Below are 18472 nucleotides of genomic sequence, written 5' to 3' on the forward strand. Positions count from 1 at the left end.
TAATATCGCAGTCCTATATTTTTGAACTTGCCACTACATTTAAAAATAACAATAGTTAAGTGGAAATAATCAGATCTGATTCACACTTTGTGTGGACAACAATTTCATTCCTTGTTCAAGTGGAGTTTCAAATACTAAACACAGTGTTTGAATGGCTACTAACTATGATGACTATATTCTACCTCCATTGTTGGAGGCAGTAGGCTTCTGAATACCAATGGCTGGAAGCCTCAGGAGGGGAGACTGAGCTTCCTACAGGCACCTGGTTGGGCACTGTGAGACAGTATGCTGGACTATATGGGCTGCTGGCCTCATCCATCAGACACTTATGTTCTTAAGGGGAAACACCTAAATGCAAAGAACAGGCAGCTGTGATTGGATTTAGCTTCCTAGTGTATGTTCCACGTCATGTTTACAGATATGGTTCTTCTTTCCAAAAATTCTGGGTGTTTGCCAGAAGACATGTGAATGACAAATGGCAAATTAATTTGTCATGAGAAGTATGAAGTGGCTATCAGCTGATATGGACAATGACTAGATTCTATCTGCTTAAAGCAAGCTACTTCATCTTTACGGCTAACTAGATCATCCTCTTCTTAGGAGTGTCAGGGTGGAAGGAGAAAAGTCTTTTAACATCAGAATATATTTTAAAATAAAATGCAACAGGGAAGGTAAATTTTATTGTCTCAGTAAATATAATTGGCATTGTTATTGCATGGAGATTTGCAGAGGTATGGTAATTATTAACCATTATTCTTCATTGTTTTTAGATCTGAAAGGAAATTAGCTCTTAAAATACTTGGAAGAAACAAATCACCATGAACAGATGGCATACCAATAGAGTTGCTACAAGTTACTGAGACTGAATCTGTCCAAATTTTGAGAAAGATTTGTCAACAAATATGGAAAACTAAACAATGGCCCACAGACTGGAAGCGTTCCATATACATTCCAATTCCAAAGAAAGGGGATCCCAGGGAATTCAGTAATTATCAAACTATTGCCTTAATATTCCATGCAAGTAAAGTAGTGCTCAAGATTCTACAACAAAGGCTGTTACCATATATGGAGCGAGAAATGCCAGATGTCCAAGATGGATTTAGAAAAGGAAGAGGTACCAGAGATCATATCGCAAACATACGTTGGATAATGGAATGGAGCAAGGAATTTCAGAAGAAAATCACCCTGTGCTTTATAGATTACAGCAAAGCCTTTGACTGTGTAGATCATGAAAAACTATGGGATGCTTTAAAAGAAATGGGGGTGCCACAGCATCTGATTGTCCTGATGCGCAACCTATACTCTGCACAAGAGGCTACTGTAAGGACAGAATATGGAGAAACCGATTGGTTTCCAATCGGAAAGGGTGTGAGGCAGGGTTGTATTTTATCACCGTTTGTTTAATCTATCGCAGAACATATCATATGGAAAGCGGGATTGGACCAAGGTGAAGGCGACGTGAAAACTGGAGGGAGAAATATCAATAATTCAAGATATGCAGATGATACCATACTACTAGCAGAAACCAGTAATGATTTGAAACAAATGCTGTTGAAAGTTCAAGAGGAAAGCACAAAAGCAGGACTACAGCTGAACGTCAAAAAGACTAAAGTGATGACAACAGAAGATTTATGTAACTTTACAGTTGACGAGGACACTGTACTTGTCAAGGATTATCAATACCGTGGCACAGTCATTAACCAAAATGGAGACAATAGTCAAGAAATCAGAAGAAGGCTAGGACTGGGGAGGGCAGCTGTGAGAGAACTAGAAAAGGTCTTCAAATGCAATGATGTATCACTGAACACTAAAGTCAGGATCATTCAGACCATGGTAATCCCAATCTCTATGCATGGATGTGAAAGTTGGGCAGTCAAAAAAGCGGGTAAGAGAAATCAACTCGTTTGAAATGTGGTGTTGGAGCTTTGCAGATACCATACCATGGACCGTGAAAAAGACAAATAATTGGATGTTAGAACAAATTAAACCAGAACTATTGTTAGAAGCTAAAATAATGAAACTGAGGTTATCATACTTTGGACACATAATGAGAAGACATGATTCACTAGAAAAGACAATAAACAGAAGGGAGTAGAAAAAGAGGAAGACCCAAAGAAATGGATTGATTCCTGAACTTACAAGCTTGGAACAGGGTGGTTTATAACAGATGCTATTGGAGGTCGCTGATTCATAGGGTCGCCATAAGTTGTAATCGATTGAAGGCACATAACAACAACAACAAGGGAATTCAGGAGGATTTGCATTCATAATTGTGTGGATAGTGTCATTATGGATGTAGTGTCACTAGATGGCACTGGACTCAGTTGTATCTGAGCAGAACCAGGACTCCGTTGAATCTGAGCTATACTGTTGTCGTGAATGTAGAGTGACAATAAAGTTCTTGTCCAGTTTACTAGTGTGCCCTGTAACCTTTCCATGCCAATAGTCAAGAAGGCCAGTAAAGTTAATGTGTACGTTTTCTTTCATGATTTGGAACCCAACAGAAGTGTCTTTTGTCTATGGTTGGAAACAGAAGAATAAAAGACAAATATTCTAAAAGAGCTTTGATTTTGAGCAAAGTTAAAAACCATTTTAAAAAAGTTATTGTAAAGAAGGGATGCAATTCCACTTCAGGGCTAGAGAATGAAACCTGATTAAAGCACAGTCTTTCTGATATCAAACCAATCACAGGATTTAAACTGATTGATACCACTTCATTTAGCAGCATCTGCTATTTGGCTTCCTTCTTTTCTATCTTCTCTCTCACAGCAGGCTACAACAGTTCAAAAAACAAAAACAAACCAGAGCCACATATATTTTACAGGCATTGCTTGCAAGGATTGCTGATTAATGCCACCCATATGCACTCTGGCTCAGCCTCTCTTACACTGAACAACCTGCCAAATGTGCCCACATTTGATTGGATGCCCCTCCGATCTCTTCTAAGGAAAGGGGTTCAAAGAGTTTTCCTCTGTGAGTGAACACAACAGGAGTTGATGTGGGTGCCTTTTTATCTATTGATAAATGGATTGCTAATGGGGGGCATGCCTGTACCATTTTGTGGTCCCATCTCTTTTCTTGGACTTTTAGATGTAGCAGCCATTTTGTGTTATTGCCACACCAACCCCATGGCACAAATCTTTATCAAAGTTCCTGGCCCCTAAACAAAGCTCTTTCCACCTACAGTAGCCTCTGCCATTGCATCTAGCCACTATTTCCACTACCATGCTCTTTTACTAGACAGCCTGGTCCTCTTTCTAGTGGATGGCACTATTAATTACTTCAACAGCGAGCAGGCAATCCCCAAAGTATTTTATTTTTTAAGTCTCTAAGATTCTTATTAACCCCTCTAAAGTGTGTTCTCTTTGCCAGTGTCCTAGGTGCCAAGTCAGAAAGTACTATTTTTACTCCAGAAATCTCTAAACCTGTATTCTCCCTAATAGTATTTATTTATTTATTTATTAATTAAATAAATACATTCCACATTAAACTTTCTCGTCTGGTAACTTAACAATTCAACTGATATATTGTTTGGTTTTTTAAAGTGTCTGCATTTCCTTTGAATTAATTCTTGTAATGAATTCTAAGTAGACTTGCTCTTCATTTTCTAAATTCAGAACTGTTACTATTCCACAAAGCTTAATTACCCTTTTCAACTTTCTCAGGACTCCTCTAAAAATAAAGTTTGGACATCTTAGCATATTATTAATTTCTTCATTTTGGTCTAAAAATAACTGTGGATGAGTCTATTCTCTCGTGTACCTCACTAATATTTTTTTATGTTCCACTAGGTCTTAAGTTGCTTGACTATTTCATCACATTTCTGTAGTCCCTGCTTGATTACGAGCTTGGAAAAGTTACTTTTTTGAACTACAACTCCCATCAGCCCAATCCAGTGGCCATGCTGAGTGGGGCTGATGGGAGTTGTAGTTCAAAAAAAGTAACTTTTCCAAGCTCTTATGTTCATATTGCTCCATCTTCTTATCCAACTGATCAATTCTACCATTAATATTTTGTTCAGTTTCTTGTAGTTTTTCATTAATTTCATTCTTAAAACATATTAAATTCCTCTCTCAATATTACTTTAAATTCATCCACAGACATCATAGCATCATTGGCACTTGCCTGTCTAATATTCCTTGATATCACCTTTGGATATTACTGTTGTATATTAGCTTTACCAGTTTTTATTCTTTCTTCAATCTTAAAAGTACATGCAGATAAACTAATTATTCAGTTGGATTGATACCCACCAACAGAAACTTACAGTAATTGATCTGTTTTAATGTGCAACCACACAGACAAAACATTTACATGAACACTGCCTTCTGGTTCCTTCTTGAATGAACTTCAATATAACATGAATGATTACACTTCAGACTCTGGCAAGGCAGCTCGCAAAGTAAGTGCCTGGTTCACCTTGAGGTGAAGGGCAGGCTACAAATTCAAAGCCGAATTAAAACACACACATACACACACCCTCAAGCTGCTCCCACCAGGTTTTACAGTAAAAAGGGGAGGGGTTCGACTAGTGTGCCCCCTTCTTCAGAAGAGAGAGGCAGAGATGCACTGGAACCTGCAGAAGAGTGAGTGTGTTTCTACTTTAGGTCTGTGTCGAGCAGTAGCTAAGCCAAAGTTTTGCCAAGTGCTGCATCTGAATGCAGGATTGTGATTAAGGTTTCTCCTTCTTAACTGTGACCTGAGGGCAAACCTTAGCTACTGATTGTGGTTAAGGACAGTCCTTAACCACGGTCCCAGGTTTGGATGACACTCCAAGCCAACACTTGGCTTAACTGCCACGCTGGAACAACTTGGAGAGGAGCAAAGCGGCTGCAATCTCCTCCTCAGCAGTTAGCACATTCACACAAAGCTATGCTCTCTCCCCACCCACCGGTGCTCCAGCAGCGCACAATTGCATACTTCCTTCCTGGGAGAAAACTTTTTTAAAAAAAAAAAGACTGTCACACACAGGTCAAACGTTCTCACACATGTTCAGTTCATTTGCAAATGGAGTGAGTGAGAATATCAAATCAGAAGGTAAGGCCACAAACACCTGGATTGATCCAACACACTGAAATGCCTACTGGTATGACTGGAAAATACAATTTTTGAGCCCGCTGTATGGACCGCTCTAACCAAATTCTAAAAAGAGTGTATTTGCAGTGAGATACTGCTCACTTGTGGACAAGGCCTTAGAAAGATAAGAGAATGGATTGGTTAGGGCAGTGATTTCCTCTCCATTCCACCCTCTTCTGCTGTCACTTGCTTCACTCAGAAATGTCAGGTTCATGCTGCTGTGTCTGGAAGTGTAGATCTGTCGTCAGTGGAAGGAAAAAAAGAGAACTATACAAGCATAAGCCCTTGGTGGAGTCAAGTGACAGCAGAAGATGGAGGTGAGTGGAAAGACACTAAATCTGCTCCCTTCCCCAGCTATGTCTTTTCTCCATATTAAGAACATCAGAACATTTGCAAGGCTCCATCTAGTCAAGCATTCTGTTTGTAACAGTAGCTAGCCAGTTGCTTCTGGAAGCTTACCAGCAGGGCATGAAGGCACCGCCTTCACTTGTTCCCCAGCTCTTCAAGTTCAGGGATATTCTGCCTCTGAATTCATTAGGTTATGTTTAGCTATAATGTCTTAATAGCTGTTGACAGACCTATCCTCCATGAATTTGTCTAAGCCCTTTCTCCCCAAGCATTTAAGCTACAGCACACCACTGGACAAAAGGCCATCAGTGGACTCTCCCAATCCTGCTCTCATCTTTCCACTTCACGTGATCTGTAGTGGAAGAATGCCTCCACTTCAGAATGTGACCAAGAAGCCTTCGTCTCACAGCACCAGTCACTTCTTGGCAGTGAGGAAAGTAAAAAGAATGGCTTGCAGGAGGAGTTGTATTTGGAGTTGGGCTTCTGTAAACAAAAAGAAAAATGAGATCCATGATAAGCACAACTGAAAATTCATGTGGAAACAGATGGAGGAAGCTACTGTTTGAAAAATGTGGAAGTTACCAAACCTTTCCAAGGCTGTAGTGTGTAACATCGTTGTCTGTCAGTAATCACAATATGGAGTTGTGTATGTTCTCCATATCTAGACAATTGTCTCTATTATGATGTAGGGAAAGCAGAGCTTTAATGCAAGGTATATTTTGACACATATAACCTCTGTGATTATGTGGATACCAGTATCTTAAAGCAACTTCATAAAACAAAAATATGTATTGAAATGAAAATGTCATGGAACTCTTTATGAAATTTTGTAACTTGGCATCTGTTAATTTTGTATTAAAAAACAATGGATATCAAAAACTGAAGGCACTATTTATATTTTCCCTCCCCACATAAAAGGAGAGAGCAGGCCACGGAGTCCATGCATATGGAGAGGAAATTAGGAGCAAAGGGCTGAAGGGGAAGACTCAAAAGGATTTCTAGTTCAGAAAATTTCCACCTCACATTTGCTACTGATCCACAAATTTGATCTGAGTGGACTCAGGAAGATAGAAGACATTTTCTCACTCCCGTCAAGACTTCTCCTCCACTTCCCGATATATATATTTTTGGCCTATCACCATCTATGTGTGTAGAATCTGGATCATGCTCATTCTTTTGTTTTTGAAATGCATTATAGGTTGGATCCAAACCTGGAATGGACCCATTGAGATCAATGAGATTTAGACAACTTGTTGCACTGACTTCAGTGGGTCTACTCCAAGTATGACTAACTGTGTTATCCTATTGAATTCAGTTGGTCTTACTCCCAGGTAAATGGGATTTGGATTGCAGCCTAAATCTGGCAATACTCTTCCATTTATATCCCACCTTTCCTCCAAGGAATTAGAAAGGGTTCTGGCCTTGGGAAAGGGTTCCAGCACACAGTGTATTTTCTGTTGACCCCCAAGGCAGGTTCATATGGAGCAATTGCGGTTGTTTCCGGTGAATTCTGCAGGAGCTGCAAAGGAAGGCTTGTACCAGTTAACAGCACTTAGTTTTTCAGAAATAAGAACAGTAACGAACAAGAAGTTTGCAAGAAAATGTTTTCAAAGAACCTGTTCTCCATTCCTGATTTTCTCAAGAAGGAATCCCAGAGTCCCCCAAGCCACAGTTAGAAAGCCTTTCTTTAATCTAACCTAGGAATCCCATCTCGGAAGCCTCTCGGGTTTCCACAGAAAATACTAACAGGCAGCGCATGTTTACTCCGACATAACCCCCACCGTGTTACTCCCAAGAAACCAGATGAACCAGGCGCCTGAGTCAATCTACAGAACGAAGCTATCCCTTCTTAAATTGGCAGGGCCAGGACGAGAGCAGGACTCACTAGGCCTCGCAAGGGAAGGTTAGGAGCCTGTCTTGGGTCCTCCTGTCCTACAGAGGCCGCTGTCGGATTTCGCGGCAGAGGCCGTCGAGCGGGGAGTCTCCACCCAGCCGTGTAGTTGCTGAGTGACCCCACCCATTAGCAGCTGAGCGACTCAAACCGAGCGGGTGGGAGAGAGCCCTGAAGCAGAGCGCGACGGTGGTAGCAGCAAGGCCGGCTTGTTCCGGGGGACAATAGAGGCGCTGGGCCTGGCTGCGCTGCGAGATCGGAGCAGGGGCAGGATGCTGGCGCTTTTTACCAAGCTGCTGGACTGGTTCCGGGCGCTCTTCTGGAAGGAAGAGATGGAGCTCACCCTGGTGGGGCTGCAGTACTCGGGCAAGACCACCTTCGTCAACGTGATCGCGGTAAGATGCCAGGTCATGGGCTGTACTAGCAGGGTTCGTCCGGGCCCGCTCGCCCACCCGTTTCTAGGGCATCTCCCCGCCTAGGCAGAATAGAGGCCTCGTCTGGAAGCCGCCCCTCCCCAGATCATGTGCATGGAAGGAGAGCCCCCCCCAAATGGGGAGTGTTATTGCATTCGTCTCTTAACTGCCCTTTCCACCGAAAGGGTTGCTTTTCCTTCTTCTCTTTCTGTCTCTCTCTCTGCTTTTCTGTGTCTTCCTTATTTAAATGGGAGAGGGAGCGACAGTATATGCAATGCGGGCAAAGCCTTTTGAGCTCTCTCAGATTACCCCTCCCCCCTTTCACCACCCGCTGTTCGCCTTGCTTGTCCTCTTGGCTCTGTTACCTGGTGGCAATGACGAAGAGGCAGGTTCAAGGTGTTCGTCTAAAAAATCTAAAAAAAAATCTAAAAAATCGATCCGGATTTATGCGCCCGTGTATATTCAGATCGGAGCATCTGGCAATCTTGTACTGCTTTTGAATTCCTTTTGGGGCGGTGGTGGAGGGAGGAGGGAATCTTGAGCGGAAAATCTAGACTCCAGATTGCTATGTATAGGGCTGGGTCCCTGGTGAGACGGCGGGACGCTGGTCCATCTCCTGTGATGGATGGTAATTTCATCTCCATCTTTTCTGATCAATATGGCAATTAGCAGGGTCTCTCCGCGTGTGATTTTTTGCTGTAGAAAGCCAATATAAAATTACAACAAGATTTTCTGTTGCAGCATTTCATTGTACGGTCTTAAGAAACCATCTTAGGATAATTTCCCAAATGGAAAGCTATGACTTTTTCTCCCCTCGCCCCATGTGTTCTGCAGTAATGGCTTCAAAGTGTGCATTTGATGAAAGCAGGGAGGAGGGATACATTAGACAGCCCATGGGATGGGGAATATTGGTCGTGGGGAATATTGATAGCTATCTTAAACCTGTCCCAGGGCCTTCAGTGGAACTGGCTGAAATGTGAGAGCTGTGCTGTTGATTTAGTGAGGGACGTTGTTTTAGGTGAGTTTGCAGAACTGGAGTTCTTCCATCTTCTGCTTTTCCTGGAAAGAGAATTGCAGCATGGCTCGGCCCAGAATCACGAGGCACCTTCTCTGAATACTAAACATTTTTGCCAGTACAAGGAAGTGGATAGCAGTCATGAAGGTTATGATAGTCTACTGCCTCTCCTTTCTCTCCATCAGTCTTTCACAAATCTGGGACTTTTTTGTCCCTGCTCCACTCCGTTCTAGCTTCAGACTATAGGATTGGATTTATTTGCCTGGTAGCCTTCATTTCTCAAAAGAAATCCAAATGTTTTACCATTTCCCTCCACTGTGTGGGTGCTCTTAAAAAGAATGTGTGTACCTTATTGTAAGTGGTCTTTTTAGGTACTTTTGAAACCCAAGCACATCATGAGACATTTGGCCTAAATGCACCTTAATTAAACATTGTTGTTTCAGTATAATTTTGAATATGATCTGCACTTTCCTGTACACTTAAATAAGCCCTTTGAATGTTTCCCTTGCATTAAGATTCTTATGTAACCCTTGAGGAGGATCTGTAGAGGTCAATTCATAGCCCCTCATTTATGTCCTTTGGAATTCTGCAGGCTGAAAACATGACAATGCAAACTGGATGATACGTTAAATAGTGCGCTGTGTCTGGTGTATTTATTCCGGAACAGATGCTTTATCATTGACCACTGATTCAGCAGTGTTTTCTGGGCACAGCCGTAGATTTGGCATGTGGTTTCTGAAGGTTTTGACTGATCCTTGATTTGAACTCTGGGACCGTGCATCTTTCTTTTTTAGCTTGCATAACTTTTTTTCTCCTATCCCAAGGCCTTAAGATAGCTAAACATATCCTTATGTTGTTTTATCCCCACAGTGATCCTGTGAGGAAAGTTAGGCTGAGAGAGATTAGCTTCACAATCAAATGGTAACTTGAACAAGAAATGCTTAAGCCTTCCCCAAACCAAATTGTTTTGGTCTGAGGAAAGTAACTTATTTTCCAAGTAGATTCTCATTCTCCTGATAATGCCTAGAGGCCTCCCACTCTATGCAGGATGTACATAGAAATCTCTGATTAGCTTTTAGATGCTGCAACATGCTCTGTCAGGATTCAGGGGCACCAAGAGCAATTGGAATTTAGTTCCTTATGTCCCTCTAGCATTGTCAGAGATTACAGCTGGGGTGGAGAACCTCAGGCCCAGGGACTGATTGTGGCCCTTCAGGCCTCTCTGTCTGGCCCTTGGGACTTCCCCTAGCCATGTCCATCTTTACCAGTCAAGCTTCGCAGCATCCTTGAGTGTTTTTGCCTGGCACGAAGTGTCCTTGAACTCTGATAATGCCTCTTGTTTGCCTGGCTGAAGGATAGAAGGGGGTGTGAGTGTGTGTAGAAACTACCTTACTATACAAAGGTACATTCATTGCTCTGCACACTTTAGCCTCTGGCCACATCCACTAGCATGCGGCCCCCAGAAAGTTGCCCTGAAGAGAGCGTGGCCTGTTCACTGAAAAGGATTCCCCACTCCTGGATTGCAAGAAGCATGGAAACTACATTTCCAACTAACGTTGGATGCTGCAGGTGCATGTTATGGCAACATCTAGGGTCTTAACATTGAGTAAGAGGAAGGAAAGGGTATTTGTGAGTCAAAATGATCACATTCTGCACCAGGTTCAGACTCTGGCCTGGGCTTGATATGATATGGAATGGAATGTGCTGGGGACACGTCAAAGGGAGAGGGGAGTATTTTGCTCTTTTTGCTTTTTCAGACCTGCCACATCACTTGACTGCACCTAGTTCTCCTGTATCCAAAGCTGCTAGCATACTCCCATGGCTTCACGGATTCTGATGCCAGTTGTATTAATGATATGACTTCTGATACAGTGGGTGAATCACCGTGTGCAAAATCGTTTTGCAATGATAGCTGATTTCAGTATTTGGAATTATATAGAGCAGTGCCAAGTAGACTTCAGACTTGTGGAATCTATTTTGTTTTGTTTTAACCAGAACTCTGAGATCCACTAACAAGTGCTAGGTGCAAAATAGTGGCTGGTTGGGGAAAAACATACCCTTGAAACTTTTGCTTTCAGTATCAGAACTGAACTTGCAGTCCAATCATGCAAATGTCCACACCTGGGTCTCTTCCTCCTGCCAGCTTTCTTGATCTCAGCACCCTATTTAAAAAGGAAAAAAGTCTTTTTGTTGTTGCTGAACAACTGGAAGTTGGGATCCTTGCTGATTTACTGCAAATCATTCAGTGATCTAATACCAGATCCCAATCTATCTTCAGCTCACCCGTGAGAGAGAATCCAGCATATGCCAAAGACGTTTTCATTCATTGTCTGGTTACAGTTTAAGCCAGGGCTGTGGAGTCGGTACGGCAGACCTTCGACTCCGACTCCAACTCCTCTATTTGTCTACTGTCTGACTCGGACTCCTTCATAAATGTCAAATGTATATTAACTAGTAATAACAAATTTACTGTAGTAAAATGGTAGCACAAGGCATTTCATCACCACCACGTGAATCCAGAGCTTGGAAAAGTTACTTTTTAAAACTACAACTCCCATCAGCCCCAGGGATTGGGCTTGTGGGAGTTGTAGTTCAAAAAAGTAACTTTTCCAAGCTCTGGATTCACGTGGTGGTGATGAAATGCCTTGTGCTACCATTTTACTACAGTAAATTTGTTATTACTAGTTAATATACATTTGACATTCATGAAGGAGTCGGAGTCGGTACATTTCTATCGACTCTGACTCCACCCAAAATTGCTCCCGACTCCACGACTCCGACTCCACAGCCCTGGTTTAAGCCTTCTAAGTCGAAGGTGGGAGAGAGATGGGCAGAGAGAGATTAAGCACATAGCCAGCACAGGGAGAGGCCTACCACTCTCTTGGGCCCCACTTTTGTGTCTGTCTTAGAGACCTCCTTGTGTGTACATGCTCACATATTCTTGTCTGCCTTTGCCTCTCTTTCTCCTACTCCAGTTTTCTACTAGGCTAATTCTTATGCCTAAAGAAATCTCTGTATCTTCTTTTATCAAGCTACTTTTCTACCTTTTGTAGAGCTTGCTGTTTCAAGTTCCTTAAGACCTGCTGTTGAAAGGAATGGAAGCTTCTCTTTCCTGTTCTTCTACCATTTCCTGATTCTCACTTAAACTATCTCCACAGCTTCTCAGTTCCTGACCTTTTTCCCACTTTCATCTGGCTAATGCAGTTTGTAAGCCTCCTGGGCAGGTGCTGTTGTTTTATGCCCCATAAAGTTACCTAGCATATGCTGTTTAGCATGGCTAAATAAATGGTTAGCAGCAGTAAAAGGATTCTATATCTAGATGTTTATATATAGCTGATGTGTACTAAGCATTACAGGACAAGGATTACTTGATGATTGCTCTGTTTCATGTGTTGTAAAATCTCATGCCCTTGGAGAGATGTTCCGATGCTGTGCTGAAGACTGCGAGTCCTTGATTTAAGTCACACATCCAAGAATGTGTTTGGTAGGTGACCTTGGGCATGCTCCTGTCTCTTGGGTCTCCCCACCCCCTCCTGCAATATGTGAATAAAACTGGTTTCCTGACGGGACTGTTGTAGGGATTACTGACATACCTTTCATATCAGCCTTTCCCAACCTTTGGGTCCCCAGATGTTGCTGGGCTACAACGCCCATCAGCCCTAGCCAGCATGGCCAATGGTCAAAAATTATGGGAATTGTAGTCCAGCAATATCTGAGGACCCAAAGGTTGGGAAAGGCTGGGTATATTAAGTACTTTAAAAACTCAAATAGCGCTACATAATAAGTTTTCCTTTTTCTCTTTGGTAGTCATTGCTTCAGTTGGCAGTCGATACTAGAAGCCTTATTGTTTAGGAATTCCCATTGTTTCATAGCAATTGGAAAGATAAAAGGTTTATTTCATTGTATTTCACATACATAATATCACTCATTATTATTGGTCTGAACAGACTGATCAGGTTAGCTGTGATAAACATGTATCCTATCGCAGCATTCAATTTTGTTGACAGCCATCTCCAATAAAGCTACCATCTTGAGAAAGAGGCTGTGCCCTTAGACACATACACATTTTCCTAAAGTCTTTATCAACGTGTTAACTGTAGTTCTGCATGGCTTTTGGAAAGTCTTACGGCTACATAAAGCTCCTTTAAATATGCATGGCTGCTCTGCAAGTGCTTGTGCAAGAAAAAAGAAAGTGGCATGAGATAATCCACATAAGCACTTTTGGAAGGAGGGAGGTCACTTGTGGGAATGTATTATATTATACGGCAATGCAATTGAAAGCACATTACTTGCTGAGGATCATATTTTTTGTGGTGTGATGCCATGCCCAAAGCAGTCATTGCTGAGTGGTGTTGAACTTTTTGAAAAATGTTTAGAGTAGAGCATTTTGTGATTAAAGTATTTCTTAGGGGCCGCTTGTAATGTAGCTAGATGGTATTTTAGACAGGTTTGATTAGGTTACTGTGTCTCTTTAAAAAGGTGTAAACAAACCAGTTCTGAGTCTGTAATGTGATAAGAGTCCCTTCTCAATAAGTCAGGTTTTGCTGTTTTCGTGTCTGATGTCATTCTGCTTGTTCCCTGCTCGCCCAGAGTCTTCCAGGAAAACAGGCTGGACAGGCCCCAAATGTCTAATAAACAAAGAGCTTCTGCAGGGTGAAAAAAGTAAGTTTTCAAACTAATGTTAAAAACAGTCATGGCACAAACCCACAACTGGTTGCACTGATGTTGTCCTTTTTCTTCTTATGAAGCAGTGCAAACTCACTCAGGCAGGTCTAGAACCCAGCAAACCTGCAGGTGAAACTGCATCTCATAGGCTTTGTCAGAAGCGTCACTCAAGATACTGTAGTTGCTTCATGCAAGATGGGTGGAGTTAGCTGGTGAAAGTTGAGCAGTCGTGTTTCTGTGGCTTTGATTCCCATCACTGACAGCTGTTTTTGCAGAATGTGTTTAGGATTACAGCATTTTTTTTTTAAAAAAAATCACGTTTATATCCCAGTTTTCCTCCAGGGAGCTCAAGACAGCATACATCTGCTCTTCATTTTAGGCTTACAACAATGCTGTGAGGTAGGTTTGACTGAGAGCCCAAGGTTAGCCAATCAGCTGCATGCTGGGACGTAAATTTGAGTCTTCCTAATCCACCTCTCTAACCAGTGCACTACATGGGCTCTCACAATGTCAAAAACACGAGAAAGATAAAGGGATGTTGGGCAGTAGTAAATAAAAGAGGGGAAGCAAAAAAGTGAGAGGCATGGAGGAAAAAGCTATCATGACTACTAGCCATAATGGCTCTGCTCTCCTTCCATGGTCAGAGGCAGTATGCTTCTGAATTCCAGTTGCTAGAAACTGCAGGAGGGGAGAGTGCTCAGGTCCTTCTTTCAGGCCTTCCCATAGGCATCTGGTTGGCCACTGTGAGAACAGGACGATGGACTAGATGGGTCATTGGCCTAATTCAGTAGGCACTTATGTTCTTAACTGAAAGAGATAGATTGGGGAAGCCTAGCTTGGCTGTGTAGCTTTGTTTTGAATTGCATGGCTTCCAAATCTAGCAGAGCCTAGCAGGCTTCCTCTTCACTTCAGGAGTCAGCCCAGTGAGCCTGAAGGCAGAGTGAAGCAAAGAGGAATATAGTATAGGTTGTGTCAATCTAGGTCAGGCAGTGACCCACCAGTGGTGTGCCCCATAGAGTGATGGGCTGAGTGTGGCCCTCCAGATGTTGGGCTTCCAGCTCCCATCAGGCCCAGCCAGCGGGGATGATGAGAATTTAGGCCAACATCATCTAGATGGCTACTGCCTCCCCATTCCTGGTATATACTGGCATTTAAATTGGGGAGAACTTCAGGGCTCAGCCATGAAGGTTGGTGGTCCCATCATGCTCCTTCAACCTTATCTACCTCTCATGGTTGTTGCAGAGCTAAAGTGAGATGATTCCACCCTGCACGCTGTTCATTGGGCAAAGGGTTGGATTCAAACGTCATATTTGGAATCTTAGAGCGGTATGCAACGCACTCATTCTGATAGCGCAAGGTATGCATTTGCGAAGTGGAACTTGAATACTGCGTCCAGTTCTGGTCTCCGCACTTCAAGAAGGATGCAGACAATCTGGAACAGGTTCAGAGGAGGGCAACAAGGGTGATCAGGGGGCTAGAAACCAAGCCCTGTGAGGAGAGACTGAAAGAACTGGGCATGTTTAGCCTGGAGAAGAGAAGACTGAGGGGAGATATGACAGCACTCTTCAAGTACATGAAAGGTTGTCACATAGAGGAGGGCCGGGATCTCTTCTCGATCATCCCAGAGTGCAGGACACGGAATAATGGGCTCAAGTTGCAGGAAGCCAGATTTCGACTGGACATCAGGAAAAACTTCCTAACTGTTAGAGCCATACGACAATGGAATCAATTAGCTAGAGAGGTAGTGGGCTCTCTGACACTGGAGGCCTTCAAGAGGCAGCTGGACAGCCATCTGTCGGGAATGCTTTGATTTGGATTCCTGCATTGAGCAGGGTGTTGGACTTGATGGCCTTATAGGCCCCTTCCAACTCTACTATTCTATGATTCTTTCCCTTATCTCCCTCTGGATGTGTCCCACGCCTTCCCCAAATCTGTTCTGGATGGACTGCCTTCAAGTCGATCCCGACTTATGGCTACCCTGTGAATAGGGTTTTCATGGTAAGCGGTATTCAGAGGGAGTTTACCATTGCCTCCCTCTGAGACGTGTCCTCCCCAGCTGGCTAGGGCCTGCTCAGCTTGCCATAGCTGCGCAAGCCAGCCCCTTCCTTGTCCGCAACTGCCAGCTGGAGGGCAACTGGGCTCCTTAGGACTATGCAGCTTGTCCACAGCTGCACAGGTGGCAGGGCACGTAACCCTCTGAGCCACTCACCGTGGGGGTGATCTTTAGCTGGCCCTTTACACCCTGGTGACACGAGTGGGGATTTGAACTCACAGACTCTGGACTCCCAGCCAGGCTTTCCTCCCCACTGTGTGCTATACCTTCCCCAAATCTGTTCTGGAGGGTTGGGGAAAACCCCAGAACAGATTTAGGAGGCACAAGGGGGGAGAAGAGGAGGAGAAGTTGTATTGCACGAGCTATTTACTTGGTCCTACATTGCACACAAGCCAAGGGAGGCAAGATCTGCAATAGGAAGAGAGCCGTGTCCTATCTATTCTTCTACTGATTGAAAGACCCAACACAGCCTTTCAAATAACTGTTCAGGTGGTGACTGTCTACCCTCCTGTTCTACCCCTCCCCTGTTGCTACATTTCCCTCCTCTCACTGCTGCTATCTGCTGGGCTATCCATTAGCTTGTCCTGGATTCACAACCTGGGAATGGCAGCGGACACATAGCAAAGCATACAGCTTTGTTAAGCATTTTGTTAAAGACACTGCAACCCTATAGTGGCAGCAGCATCCTTATCTGCACTCTCTGAAGGGGCAGTTGGCCACATGGAAAGTACCCTTCTGGGAAATGTCACATTTCATGACTGAGCTGGAGAATGGATCTTGATGGGAAATGTTTTTTGGCTGTTTTTTTTTTACCATTTGTTTTATTCCCTTCATTAAAAATATTAGCAGTTTTAAAGTTTGTTTTGAAGCTCCTAAAATCATTTGAAGAAACTGGCTCTGTCCATTGTGATTGTGCTATAAAAAATACTTGCCTGTTGCTGGAAGCTTGCAAATGATTTGTGGAAGTTTTTAACCAACATTCATTTATGTTTTAGTGCAGGAGTTCCCAAACTGGGGGCCATGAGCTTTATTCAGGTGGTCTGTGGCATGTCTGCATTAAATATTCATACTGATTTTTAATTATATTTTTATGGTTTCCTATATGTCTTACGGTTGAATTGTATTGTATTACAATCTGAGTTCTATGGAATGTGAATTGTAATACAGTAGGGCCCTGCTTTACGTCGCTTTGCTAATGTGGTGGTCTCAATTAGACTAAAGCCCCACTCATACGGCGCTTGTTCCGCTTTTACAGCGGTTTTCAGGCGTTGCGCACCATTCTATTCAATGAGTTCCGCTATTCAGCGGTTTTCGCTCTACAGTGCGGGGGTCCGGAACGTAACCTGCCGTATGAGTGGGGCCCTACTGTACAATTAAATACAGTATAAGAAATAAGATTAGCAGTTACATCAGCAGTAAAATAGGCAAAATGCAGTTAAAATCATACAGCATCTAGCACACATCACATTACAATTGCTACAACAGAAGAATAATTAAGTGGTCTGCCAAGACCCTCAGCAATTTTCAGGTGGTCTGTTGGGGGGAAAAAACGATTGGGAACACTGTTCTAGAGCTCATGGTAAAACTAGACTGAGTCGCTTGGGATAGTGGAGGCAGGGGTGCCAACACGATTTCCTAGGCCTGGCACCCTCTATGTAGATTGGGCCCCTGCATCCCCCCCCAGCAGTCTATTGGTTTGACAAGAACTGCTGCTTATGTACATATATTACCAAGATGGACAGTTATTTTGAATCTACAGCCTTGATTTAAGATGTATTTGTTTAACAGATTTTAACCTGCTTTTTGGAGTTTTTGCCTCACAAAGAACAACAGTTGTAAATATTTCAAAAACCATAATCATATGACACATAATTCATTTAAACATTAAAATAACAGGAGCAGCTAAACAACATTTCAAACAGGGAAAATAAATAGTTCAGGCATCGTAATCATTAAATGACATTTACACATTAAGATAATATTAAAAGATAGCAGCAGCTGAAAACCAACTTTTCAAATGGGGAAAAAACAGTCTAAAGTTCTTTATGAATAAGAACATTATTCAACAATACCCATGTTTTTTAAAAAGCAGCACTGGATCAAATGGCATCATATAATATGGTCGCCTTGGTGGATGATATGAGGAGGGCGTTAGATAGGGGTGAATGCACCTTCCTTGTCCTCCTGGATCTCTCAGCAGCTTTTGATACCGTTGACCACGGTATCCTTCTGGACCTCCTGAAGAGGTTAGGCATAGGGGGCACTGTATTGCAGTGGTTTCTTCCTCTCGGGTAGGTATCAGAGAGTGGCATTGGGGGATGAGGTTTCGGATCCTTGTGGGGTGCCACAGGGCTCCATCCTCTTCCTGATGCTGTTCAACATCTATATAAAGCCGCTGGGGGCTATCATCAGGAGATTTGGGCTGCAGTGTCACCAGTATACTGATGACACGCAGCTCTGTCTCTCATTCAAATCTTCACCGAGGTTGGCTGTAGAAACGCTATCCAAGTGCCTGGAGTCGGTGAGTGGCTGGATGGGAAGGAATAAGCTGAAGCTGAACCCTGACAAAACTGAGGTACTGTTTGTGGGAGACAAGGGAAGGTTGGGGGATGTTGACCTGGTGCTCAATGGGGTACAATTGCCCCTGAAAGACCAGGTCCGCAGTCTGGGGGTCATTCTTGACTCCCAGCTGTCCATGGAGGCTCAGGTCTCAGCTGTGAGCCAGGCGGCGCAGTATCAACTCCATCTGATACAGAGGCTGCGCCCCTATCTTCCCAACCATCTACTCCCATCTGGTACATGCCCTGGTCTCCTCTCGCCTAGACTACTGTAATGCGCTCTATGTGGGGTTACCCTTGAAAACGGTCCAGAAGCTGCAACTGGTATAGAATGCGGTGGCTCGCCTGATTAAAGGCAGCTGCCGGTGAGATCACATCACTCCAGTGCTGAAGGAGTTGCACTGGTTACCGGTTGTTTTCCAGGCCCAATTCAAGGTGTTGGTTCTGACCTTT

The 18472-nt window shown here is 43.3% G+C and overlaps 1 protein-coding gene across 1 annotated transcript in view; it reads left to right on the forward strand.

Annotated features, from left to right (window-relative positions):
- The first annotated feature begins 7389 nt into the window (after positions 1 to 7389).
- The window catches only part of ARL8A (ADP ribosylation factor like GTPase 8A), a 55112-nt gene continuing 44029 nt past the window's right edge, over positions 7390 to 18472 (forward strand). Inside the window, exon 1 of the mRNA XM_061631849.1 lies at positions 7390 to 7710. Within this exon, the coding sequence (XP_061487833.1) occupies positions 7588 to 7710 (123 nt within the window). The 5' untranslated portion in view covers positions 7390 to 7587. The remainder of the gene's footprint in view (positions 7711 to 18472) is intronic.

Source organism: Rhineura floridana, chromosome 6 (assembly GCF_030035675.1).
Source record: "Rhineura floridana isolate rRhiFlo1 chromosome 6, rRhiFlo1.hap2, whole genome shotgun sequence".
NCBI lineage: Eukaryota > Metazoa > Chordata > Lepidosauria > Squamata > Rhineuridae > Rhineura > Rhineura floridana.